At 36.6% G+C, this 12,886-nt stretch overlaps 1 protein-coding gene across 1 annotated transcript in view; it reads left to right on the top strand.

The window, feature by feature from the left end:
* The window catches only part of LOC133650787 (coxsackievirus and adenovirus receptor homolog), a 133,030-nt gene that overhangs the window by 109,680 nt on the left and 10,464 nt on the right, over nucleotides 1–12,886 (top strand). The window contains 3 exon segments of the mRNA XM_062048434.1: nucleotides 11,606–11,713; nucleotides 11,716–11,760; nucleotides 11,874–11,996. Of these exon segments, the coding sequence (XP_061904418.1) occupies nucleotides 11,606–11,713; nucleotides 11,716–11,760; nucleotides 11,874–11,996 (276 nt within the window).

Raw genomic sequence — 12,886 nt, forward strand, 5'->3', positions numbered from 1 at the left:
ATTTATTGGCCGATAATATTGGACTGCCGATATTATATATACATATACATTTATAATGTATATGTATGTATATATTTTTTTTTATATATGTGTATATATATGTATGTGTGTATATATATATTTATATATATACATATACATATATATGTATATGTATTCATATATATGTACAAACCCCGTTTTCATATGAGTTGGGAAATTGTGTTGGATGTAAATATAAACGGAATACAATGATTTGCAAATCCTTTTCAACCCATATTCAATTGAATGCACTACAAAGACGAGATATTTGATGTTCAAACTCATAAACATTTATTTTTTTTTGCAAATAATTAACTTAGAATTTCATGGCTGCAACACATGCCAAAGTAGTTGGGAAAGGGCATGTTCACCACTGTGTTACATCACCTTTTCTTTTAACAACACTCAATAAACGTTTGGGAACTGAGAAAACTAATTGTTGAAGCTTTGAAAGTGGAATTCTTTCCCATTCTTGTTTTATGTAGAGCTTCAGTCGTTCAACAGTTGTCGTATTTTACGCTTCATAATGCGCCTCACATTTTCGATGGGAGACATGTCTGGACTGCAGGCGGCCCAGGAAAGTACCTGCACTCTTTTTTTACGAAGCCACGCTGTTGTAACACGTGCTGAATGTGGCTTGGCATTGTCTTGCTGAAATAAGTAGGGGCGTCCATGAAAAAGACGGCGCTTAGATGGCAGCATATGTTGCTCCAAAACCTGTATGTACTTTTCAGCATTAATGGTGCCTTCACAGATGTGTAAGTTACCCATGCCTTGGGCACTAATACACCCCCATACATTCACAGATGCTGGCTTTTGAACTTTGCGTCGATAACAGTCTGGATGGTTCGCTTCCCCTTTGGTCCGGATGACACGATGTCGAATATTTCCAAAAACAATTTGAAATGTGGACTCGTCAGACCACAGAACACTTTTCCACTTTGCATCAGTCCATCTTAGATGATCTCGGACCCAGAGAAGCCGGCGGCGTTTCTGGATGTTGTTGATAAATGGCTTTCGCTTTGCATAGTAGAGCTTTAACTTGCACTTACAGATGTAGCGATGAACTGTATTTAGTGACAGTGGTTTTCTGAAGTGTTCCTGAGCCCATGTGGTGATATCCTTCAGAGATTGATGTCGGTTTCTGATACAGTGCCGTCTGAGGGATCGAAGGTCACGGTCATTCAATGTTGGTTTCCGGTAATGCCGCTTACGTGGAGTGATTTCTCCAGATTCTCTGAACCTTTTGATGATATTATGGACCGTAGATGTTGAAATCCCTAAATTTCTTGCAATTGCACTTTGAGAAACGTTGTTCTTAAACTGTTTGACTATTTGCTCACGCAGTTGTGGACAAAGGGGTGTACCTCGCCCCATCCTTTCTTGTGAAAGACTGAGCATTTTTTGGGAAGCTGTTTTTATACCCAATCATGGCACCCACCTGTTCCCAATTAGCCTGCACACCTGTGGGATTTTTCAAATAAGTGTTTGATGAGCATTCCTCAACTTTATCAGTATTTATTGCCACCTTTTCCAACTTCTTTGTCACGTGTTGCTGGCATCAAATTCTAAAGTTAATGATTATTTGCAAAAAAAAAAAGTTTATCAGTTTGAACATCAAATATGTTGTCTTTGTAGCATATTCAACTGAATATGGGTTGAAAATGATTTTCAAATCATTGTATTCCGTTTATATTTACATCTAACACAATTTCCCAACTCGTATGAAAACGGGGTTTGTATATGTATGTATATATATGTATATGTATATATATGCATATGTATATATATGTATATATATATATACATATATATATATATATATAATATATATAATGTGTGTGCGTGTGTATAATGTGTGTGTGTGTGTATATATGTATGTATGTTATTTATGTATTACAGTGAATCTGTAAAGTATTCACTGCGCTTCCCTTTTATTTTTTGTTATATTACAGCTTATTCCAAAATTGAAAAGAGACATTTTTGTCCTCAAAATACTACACGTATTACCCCATAATGACAATGTGAAAGTGTTTTTAAATTATTTTGTAAATGTATTAAAAAACAAACAAAAAAACAAACATCACATGTACATAAGTATTCACGACCTTTGCTCAATACTTTGTTGATGCACTTTTGGCAGAAATTACAGCCTCAAGCCTTTTTGAATACGATGCTATTAGCTTGGCATACCTATCTTTGGGTAGGTTCCCCCATTCCTCTGTGAAGCACCTCTCAAGCTGCAAATATGAGTAAAGCCATGGCTTTACTCATGTTTGGAAATACTTTGTTGATGCATCTTTGGCAGCAACTACAGCCTCAAGCCTCTTTGAATACGGTGCTACTAGCTTGGCACACCTATTTTAGGGTAGGTTCGCCCATTCCTCTTTGCAGCACCTTTCAAGCTCCATCAGCTTGGGTGGGAAGATTTTCAGATCTCTCCAGAGATAGGATTCAAGTCTGGGCTCTGGCTGGACCACTCAATATCCTTCAATATCTTGGCTGTGGCTACCAAAGGCATAAGATGTATATAGATACTGCTGGTTTGAACGGACGATTGTTGTCTTTTCTGCCAAACTTTTTAATTCCGATGACATCACTTCCAATTTGTGAACTACAGCTACGTTGTAAAAACGATATTCTCAACTATCAATAAAATACAAATACTAATTTACTCTAAATATCTGCAACATTACAACTTAAGTTTAAACATTAATGTTAACAACACAACAATAATACTACAAACAACTACAATAGTTTAGATAGATAGATAGATAGATAGATAGATAGATAGATAGATAGATAGATAGATAGATAGATAGATAGATAGATAGATAGATAGTTTAATTGTTCCCTTGGGGAAATTCAGGTATCTCTCATGGCTCAAACAGTACACATTAAAAGAATGAGAATACAAAAAGTAAAAAAAAACAAAACAGGCTAAGATAAAGGTAAAAGGACACGTCTAAAAATAAAAATTAAACGCATCAAACAAAAATTATATATTGTGTGTCCAGACTACAGTCTTGATGAACAGGGGCCTTTGTTGTTCAAAGTTGTATTAAACATCCTCATGGTTGTTGGAACTAAGGGTCTCCTGTATCGTTCAGTCCTAGAGTTTTATGAAATAATGTAATTAGAAACTAAATAGGCTTCCTGCCGACTGGAAAGGACTTCGAAATTCATCTAAGAAGCATCGTCCTCTGCAGTGGACATTTTGTTTTTGCATAACTTTGACTATTATTTGTTTGACAAGCAAAAGACCAAAACAAAATGTCTACCGCAGAGGACGCTGCTTCTGAGGAGGATATTGCAGCATTCAGATTGAGTTATGGCATTACTCATGTTTGGAAATATCACATTTCCAAAAGTGGAAACATTTATAGTCTATTTATTATTTATCTCTCTACCATCCACACTCCACGCCTCCTGCCCACATCGACAACCTTATCTTCCAAACACATAAATCTGCTGGTTGGACATCAGTCCTAATGTGAGCCTTTTGACGTGACCACTTTTACCTTTTAAAAGATGTTTAGAATTCCATCACTCTCTGACATTTATGGTGTGTAGTCTACTGATGTATGTGTCTGTGTGTGCGTGTGTGTGCGTGTGTGTGTGTGGAGGTACCACATGACAGCAGGAGCCCAGCCTTGGCCTCCATCACACTACCATCTGTCCATCAGCGCTTGCTCATTTATTCCTTCTTTTTAATGTCTGCTGATCCAGTTTGTATTTATAATAATACTGGGAGCGCTCAGCACTGTCAGTCTACTGTTAATCCTGGCAGAGAGACGGCACCCTTCCTCCTGACACCTGCTTCTCATCATTTTATGCTCGTGTTGAACCCACAACCATGATGTCAGTCAGCACTAGCTCAGTTTTTGGCAAGTTTTCTCTCTATGTTTCTCTCCCCGCAGTAGAGTTGGTCTGCTTTTAATTTGGAGCGCTGCTTGTTTTTAAAGTCGTTGTCTCATCTCTTGCCAGAGCTCAGACTGACCGGAGAGGGTTTGCACGCATTCTGCTGGAAAATGAAAATCTGCACCTCTTTCTTAAAGTAAAGTTGCCACGATACCAGAATTTCAGTAGTCGATACCTATTGATTTTCACTATGCTTGATACTTATCGATACCACAATTTAAAATAAACTGACCCCACGTACTTTTAAATTCACTACGAAGTGTCAAGTATTTGAGAGCACAAGACAACAACAGAATTAAAATATCAGAATCATCTGCGAAGAGGAAACTATACATAAAAAAAACTATAACTAAGTATTGTAAGTATATGAAAACAAACAAAACTGTGATTATGAATATACTGATTAATAACAGTCTTTAACTAATTGGCGTGGGAGCCTTTAAGTACATCAAACAATATTCAGGGTTAATGAATATTAATGTAACCTAATGAAACTAATTGTGGCGCACCACCGCGGGAAAATCATAGACACCGCACCTTAAAAATAAGTTTTATTTTACATGAACACAAATTAAAATATTACATATAGGGATGTCCGATAATGGCTTTTTTACCGATATCCGATATTCCGATATTGTCAAACTCTTAATTACCGATACCGATATCAACCGATACCGATATATACAGTCGTGGAATTAACACATTATTATGCCTAATTTGGACAACCAGGTATGGTGAAGATAAGGTCCTTGTTAAAAAAAATTGATAAAATAAGATAAATAAATTAAAAACATTTTCTTGAATAAAAAAGAAAGTAAAACAATATAAAAACAGTTACATAGAAACTAGTAATTAATGAAAATGAGTAAAATTAACTGTTAAAGGTTAGTACTATTAGTGGACCAGCAGCACGCACAATCATGTGTGCTTACGGACTGTATCCCTTGCAGACTGTATTGATATATATTGATATATAATTTAGGAACCAGAATATTAATAACAGAAGGAAACAACCCTTTTGTGTGAATGAGTTTAAATGGGGGAGGGAGGTTTTTTGGGTTGGTGCACTAATTGTAAGTGTATCTTGTGTTTTTTATGTTGATTTAATTAAAAAAAACAAAAAAAACATAAAACGATACAGATAATTTCCGATATTACATTTTAAAGCATTTATCGGCCGACATCTCAAATTACAATGCATTGTAGCCTCCAAAAGAAGTCAAAAGTCCCACGCTCGCCATTTTTTTATTTTATTAAGAATCTTCTGATAACAGGTTTTACCTCCGGACACACATCAATACTTCCTTATTCTCCACCAATCCGCTGTCAGGCGCGTGTGTTTGAGATCATGGGGGGGAAAAAAACATCAAATCAAAACCACACAAACATAAAACATTACCAACAGTAGGTTGTTACAGGATGAATGAATATATATAGCCTATTATTTGCGCACTGTTGACAAAGTGAAGCACCAAAATTTGGTTGCCAAAAAAAAACTTTAATCACTACTGAAACAGGTTGTTGTGATGTAAACAAGACGCACCCGATTTCTGGAGTAAAGTCAGCATGTCTGCGATGTGGACGTCATTTTAATATATCCCTGGCATACCCGCTAACAGCCATTTATAAAATGTGCAAATATTAAGAGGACAGTGGCGGCTTTTACGGAGACAAATTCCAACTGGAGCGCCAGCGCGAGCAATTGCGACGTCATGCTTGCTACGTCTCTCTTTTCGTCGGGAACATCAAGTGACAGAAGTAGTCTCTATAAACGACTACATTCTATGATGACATCAGAAAAAGATGCTAGATTTGTTTTTAGTCGTTTTTAATAACGAAAAAGTCACCAAAAATTTCTAGACACGTGAACAATTCTCAAAAAAGTACATTGTTCAATAAGCAGCAATTGAAAACATGGCAAAATGATATAATATAACAATATATCTTAATACAAGGGCTGTCAAACGATTAAAATATTCAATTGCGATAATTGTTCATAGTTAACTCAAAATTAATCATGATTAATCGCAGAAAGATGTAATTTTTCATCATTAAGTGATATAGACAGATCATTTTCTAAGCTTTTGATAACATCACTGGACAATTAATTTGCTTAACTGAAAGGTTTTTAAACGTTATGTATTTTGAAACAGCTCACTGGACAATTAATTTGCTTAAATGAAAGGTTTTTAAACGTTATTTATTTTGAAACAGCTCAAAACAATAAGGATACAAAAACCCTTTTAAAGAGAATTTAAAAAATACCTGCAGTGTTTTGGTGTCTTGCCAGAGTTTGTATTTTGTTGGAATACAGAATGTGTATTCCTGCTTTAGGAGCACTCATTGTTTAGATACCAGTTTCAAACATTAACAACACAGAATGTAGATTGTTACGATCATGTTTTCATTGTCAAAGATGTTGGGGGATATTTTTTCTACCTGAAGGAATGTTTCTGATATTCTGTACTTGACAATGTTTTAATCTTCTCTACCTACTTATTATTAAAATTATATTCAGCCTGTTAAACATTCTGTAATTGTGGACTATCGATTGTTCAGACGGCTAATAATTTAATGTATTTTGTTTTGATAAGCCAGTGTTATGTGAACAAATGAGGGTGAATGTTCCGTATCATTGCATGGTAGCGGTCTTGGGATAAAACTGGCTGCAAGTTTTTGAACAGAATTAATAACATTTCTGAAGCATCATTACTAACCATTCCATTAATATGTAGTTTAAATATACAATTTCCTGAAGTAGATTTGCGATTGGTTAATTTATTAATATGTTTCCAAATGAGTGAACTACTTCCTCGAGACTTAGCAAACATCTGCATGAAGTAAAAAGACTAAGACTTTCTCAGTTCTTTGTCTTAGTCCTTTAAAAACCAGTATATCTGTTTGTAGCTTAGTTTTTAATGATATTTTCAGTGCTAGGTCCCGCTTTTTCATAAGTTGAATAATGGCGTTGTTTATCCAGGGCAAACAGTGTTTTTTTCAGTACAGGTACAGGTGAATTTCTGAATAGTATTTGATAACATTTCAGTTAATTGATCACAGCATTGATCTACATTTTCAATTTGAATTACATCATCCCATTTAATGTTTTCAAAGTGGGGAAGTTTATGCTTTGGAATTGCCCTTTTTTCTTTATTAACGTTGGAAATAGAAAAGAAATCCGCAAACCGTTTCTTAGTCAGTTTTCTTGTCATTAGGGTCAAACCTGTCACAAAATTATATGTTTTAGTGACACGTTCTGGTTTGTTTGTAAAGATCAAATCTAATAAGGTTTGGCTACTCTTAGTTGTTCTGGTTGGAAGTTGACACAGTTTATGTTTTGATACTATTGTTTTGATTAATGTTTTTTTTATTTTTGTCCATCCAATTTATATTAAAATCTCACAATGAAATAGTTTCATTTTCTAGGTTAAATTGTTTCAGCATTCCATCAAAATCACGATAAAAGGTTGTACCATGAGAGGTTGGATTACCGTATTTTCCGGACCATAGGGCGCACCAGATTATAAAGCGCACTGCCGATGAATGGTCTATTTTTGATCTTTTTTCATATATTAGGTGCACCGGATTATAGGGCGCATTAGGAGTCATATTATTATCATTTTTTTCTAAATTGAAAACACTTCCTTGTGGTCTACATAACATGTAATGGTGGTTATTTGGTCAAAATGTTGCATGGATTATATTTTACAGATCATCTTCAAGCCGCTTTCTGACAGTCACTTCATCTTAAATAATAGAGCATTTAAATCCCTCTCTGATATTTCCACTTTGACGATCTTGTCTGTGACATGTGTAACCAAGAACATTGATCATGCTGGTTGGGATATTATCATGTAACCAAGTTTCACTCATTACTAGAAAGTCCAAATTGGAGTTGCTCAGGAGCTGGTTCACTTCCTTAAACTTTGACAAAAGACTTTGAATGTTAAGTTGGCCTCCTAATATGCCTTTTGGCTTGACCTCTTAGTCCCATATCACCTTTGAATGATTTACAGTCTGAAAATATTTCAGTTCTTTTTGCTTGTTGGCTGCATATTTTGCACTCGTTAACTTTGCTGAATGTTCTTGGCTTATGGGTGGCATGAAATTCAGCTTCATTGTGAATTCTCCATCTTGCTCAGGGCCAGTGGGAGTCCTCATCAGGGCAATGCCAGAAGTGTCCACGAGATGGTGCTGTCAAAGATCCTTGATATGCAACTCCGCTAAATTTTTGTTGATATTTTTCATGAGACCTGGATTAAGTTGTATATCACCGCTCAAAAGTAAAAGGAGAAGGAATGTCCATACATAGTCTTTCTTCCTACTCATATTTATTTTCGAAATAGTGCTGAAATCACTAGTCACAAACAACACATGGTATACAAATCCAAAAGCTTGCAGAGTTGGTTTCACAATAATTGACATAGCATGACTTCAAGTACATGCTGAGGTTTCATCCTGAAACAGGCATTGTCCCAGTGGGAGGCCAAGACACCACAAGCACATAAGCCACACAGACATACCTTTTACGGGCTGTTACTTTCAGTGGGCCATTGTGTTGTTTAAATCTTGGGTGTGGTAGCTTCTAAATGTGGCCTTAGAGCAGGGGTCTCAAACAGGCGGCCCGCGGGCCAATTGCGGCCCGTGAGACGTTATTTTGCGGCCCCCACCTTAATATGAAAGTTTAATGTTAGTGCGGCCCGCGAGTTTTAAATGAATGGCGCTTGACAGCGTTATGTGCGAGCCGAAGGAATCTACCAATCAGGCGTGCCGGGATAGCACTGCCTTAAGTGTCCTCTAGAAACTGTCACTGCATCATCTTTTTCTCCATACTAACAGCGTGCCGGCCCAGACACATGTAGTATGAGGCTTCTGCAGACACATGCAAGTTGTTGCAAGACATACTTGAGGAACAGCCATACATGTCACACTGAGGGTGGTCGTATTTTATTTTATATATTTTTTAACACTGTTACAAATATGCGCCACACTGTGAACCCACACCAAACAAGAATGACAAACACATTTCGGGAGAACATCCGCACCTAAACACAACATAAACACAACAGAACAAATACCCAGAATCCTTTGCAGCTCTAACTCTTCCGGGCTACAAACGTGAAGCTTCTCCTCACTCCAGGCAGCAATGCACGCTCAGCGTTCGCTCCAATGATGTCGTCTCACGGCAATTGAATCTGGGATTTCCATGAAGTCCCCCTTTCTTTGTGCAGGTCTACTAGCTATTTTCGAGCCTGTGGGTCAACAATAACGCGTTAACTATTATTACTTTGACAGCCCTAGTTAATGCTAATTAATAACACATACTTGTTTTAAATGTATGTACTGTATACATTTTTTTAGCCTTTTTAAAGAAAATCATATCATAGCAAATTATATGATCTTATGGTGACCACGCCCCTACTGCCACAGGTATCTTGGCAATCTAGGGGAAACCCTGATATTGTTATTAACATTCTTTCAATATGGTGGACGTGTGACATCATATAATTTGTAATGGAATTGGCTAATAAAAATGCTAAAACATACTTTTTTCATTACATTGTCTTTTTGCCCTATTTTACTTTTTTTATTTTTTTTATTTCTACCATGTGCCATTAAAAAAAGATGTGTTTAGCAAGTGGCCCCCAAGCTAAACTGTTGCCTTCCTGGTGTAATAAGCAAAGCAGTGATGTTTAAAGTGTTGACAAACGACAGAAAGGTGTCACTAAGCTGTGTTTTCTTAGCATTTATGGAAATGATAAAGGTTGGGTTGCACGCTTCTGAAGGTTTTCTGTACGCTGTGGTAATGCACACTTCCTGGGCTTGTGGTGGCGGATCTCCACTCTCACTCACGCAGCAAATCCATTCATGACCGCTTGTATTTGATCATTGAATAAATGCATGACATAAAACTAAGGCTGGGCGATATGGCTGATAAAAGTGTTTCATTTCGGTCGATATTGATAATTATTTATATTTTTTCGAAATCTATCAAAAATAAGGACCAGGAAAATATATTAAATGTTAACATTTTTATATAAACTGTAACCGTCCTCTGATTATGATCCCCTCAGCTTCCATGGCAGAAAGGAAAGGAAATGTCAACTCAATGTTAGAAAACAAATCAATGTAAACAAAATTCTAAAATCACATTGAACACTTAACAATAACCTCTTAAAATTAAGGTGCAAAAAATAAGGAATATTTAAGAAATGCTTAAAAAAGTGTAACAAAACAGTTCAAAGTGTGAAAATGTAAACATAGAGAAACCTGACAAGAACTATTTTTTGCATGTTTATTGCTGGCTGTTGTGAGCGCAGCTAAGGTAGTGTGGTATTACCGATTACAAGCGCCTTATTCTGACTACGGACCGTTTTAAAAAAAATCAAAAAAGCTGCCATACTGTCGAGGCGCAACCAAACATGCATGTCACTCTCACTGATCAGTGATCACTTACTATGTTGTTCAGTTACCCGAGAGCGAGTGCCATTGTTCATGCAACTCAATTTGCTTCGAAACTTTGGGTTTCTTCCAACAAAGAAAAAACTATATATTTATCGAATGCTTTTTTTATTGGTATCAATTATGTGTTTACCCTTAATCACTTTTGATATGTACCGCTACTTGCTAAATACAGCGACAAAGTGACTAAAGTGCATAACAGATAATTTCTAGAACATCTTAATTTCTGGCAAGGCAGGCACGTATGAAGTGTGTTGTGAAGTGGAGTTATGCATTTGTTTATAAGCGACGGAAAACCAAAATCGCCAAATCTGCATTTGTGACAGGCTTCCACAAATAAGTACATTTATGGAAACACTGGATAGTTTTTTAAGACAACAGGCGTTATTCAATGCTGACTTGAGAATTTATGTGGCTCGCAAAGGAAAACGTGTTGTACACTGTACAATATGACGACACGGAAACAAGCAGGTATATTTATTATTTTGCATCTTGGTATTGACTTGGTATCAAAGCATTGATGCTTTTGACAACGATACCCTAAACCAGGGGTCGGGAACCTTTTTGGCTGAGAGAGCCATGAAAGCCAAATATTGTAAAATGTATTTCCGTGTGCATTTTTAAGTAAGACCAAAATTTTTAGAGTATAATAAGTCTCTTATTCTTTTTAATAACATTGTTATTCTGAAGCTAACCAATAATAAATAACATTCTTCTTACCATTAATGCGACTCTCCTGTACCCCGAAGGACAACTGGGATTGGCTGAACAGGTGTGGTAGAAAACGGATGGATGAATTAAATTGCATCAAAATGTTTTATATTTTGAACGTTATTTTTAACACTGTGATTTCCAGCGGGATTATTCATTACTTATCGTGTTAAGCAATGTCAGCTAAGATTTATCTGAGAGCCAGATGCAGTCATCAAAAGAGCCACATCTGGCTCGCGAGCCATAGGTTCCCTACCCCTGCCCTAAACCCTGTTGAGTACTGTGTGCGTGTGTGCGCAATACCACGCTTCCTTTCTTCATCTCCATTATCCTGAGTGACAGCCCCTGCAATGACAGCAGCTGTATCAATTACTCTGATTACTTCTTGTTATGCTGAATTGTTACTTCGTCTGAAAGAAAGCAAATCTTTAAGAATTGCACAATACCGGTGCTCAAAAGTTAACATACACCTCCTCCTGTTTCTCCACAGTGAAGCCATCCAAGCCCAGGTGCCAAGCAGATGGACCTACACAGGAGGGCAAGGACATCACTCTCAGGTGCACATCCAACGAGGGCACCAAGCCCATGCAATACAGCTGGAGAAAACTAGTGACAACAAGGTGCTGCCTGCTTCCGCTCTAATGGGTAACGACTCACTCTCAACATTCAGAATGTGGATGTCACATTCACACCTTCTTCTCCTTAGTTCATGTTGCACCTGAATCTCTGCAATGTTCTGTCGTTTGCCCTTGCCACAGACCCCGTGGGAGGCACCATTAATGTGAGGAACGCATCTGCCAGCGCATCTGGTACATACCGCTGCATCGCCAGGAACCGGGTGGGCACAGAGGAGTGTGTACTGTATCTCAATGTGACACCTCGTAAGTATTCTCACAAAGACGCTTTACCTCCACACCTGTTGCTAAGTCATCTGCATTGTAAAAAATAAAATAAAATAAAAAGTCAGCAGATTTAACGGTAAAAAAAAACTGGCAGCTCAGTCATTAAAATTTTACCATAAAAATAAAAGTGGTTGTGCTTTTCCATTTACAGTAATGCACTGTAAGAACATGACCGCCGATTTTATGGTAAAAAAAAAACTGGCATTCAGTTGCCACAATTTTATTGGACAAAAATAAAATGGTAGTTTTTTTTATTTACAGTAATGGACTGTAAATGATCAGTTTTATTTTAGAAGTAAACATAAAAGTGGTACTGTTTTTTTCTCTTACTGTGATGTACAGTTAAAAAAAAGTCTGGTTCAACTATAAAAAAAAATAAACTGGCAGCTCAGTCGCCACAATTATACTGCAAAAATAACAGCGGTACCATTTTTCCGTTGAAAGTAATGCGCTGTAAAATTAACCATAGGTTTTACGGGAAAAATGGCAGCTCAGTTGCAAGAATTGTTCTGTAAAAATAAAAGTGGTACCATTTTTCCATTTTACAGTATTTCGCTGTGAAGACGACCATAGATTTTATAGTTTAAAAAAATGAAAGCTCATTTGTCAGTATTTTATTGTAAAAATAAGTTGTACCATTTTTCATTTACAGTAATCTACTTTAAAAACGGCCATATATTTTAATGTGAAAAAACAACTGGAAGGTCAGTCGCCAGCATTTTACTGTTGAAATATAGGTGATACTGTTTTACATTTACATTGATGCACTATAAAAATGACTGTAGGTAGATTTTACGATGGAAAAAAACCTTGAAGCTCTGTCACCAGAATTTTACTGTAAAAATAAAAGTGGTACCATTTGTCCGTTT

Source organism: Entelurus aequoreus, linkage group LG05, assembly GCF_033978785.1.
Source record: "Entelurus aequoreus isolate RoL-2023_Sb linkage group LG05, RoL_Eaeq_v1.1, whole genome shotgun sequence".
Classification (NCBI taxonomy): Eukaryota; Metazoa; Chordata; class Actinopteri; order Syngnathiformes; family Syngnathidae; genus Entelurus; species Entelurus aequoreus.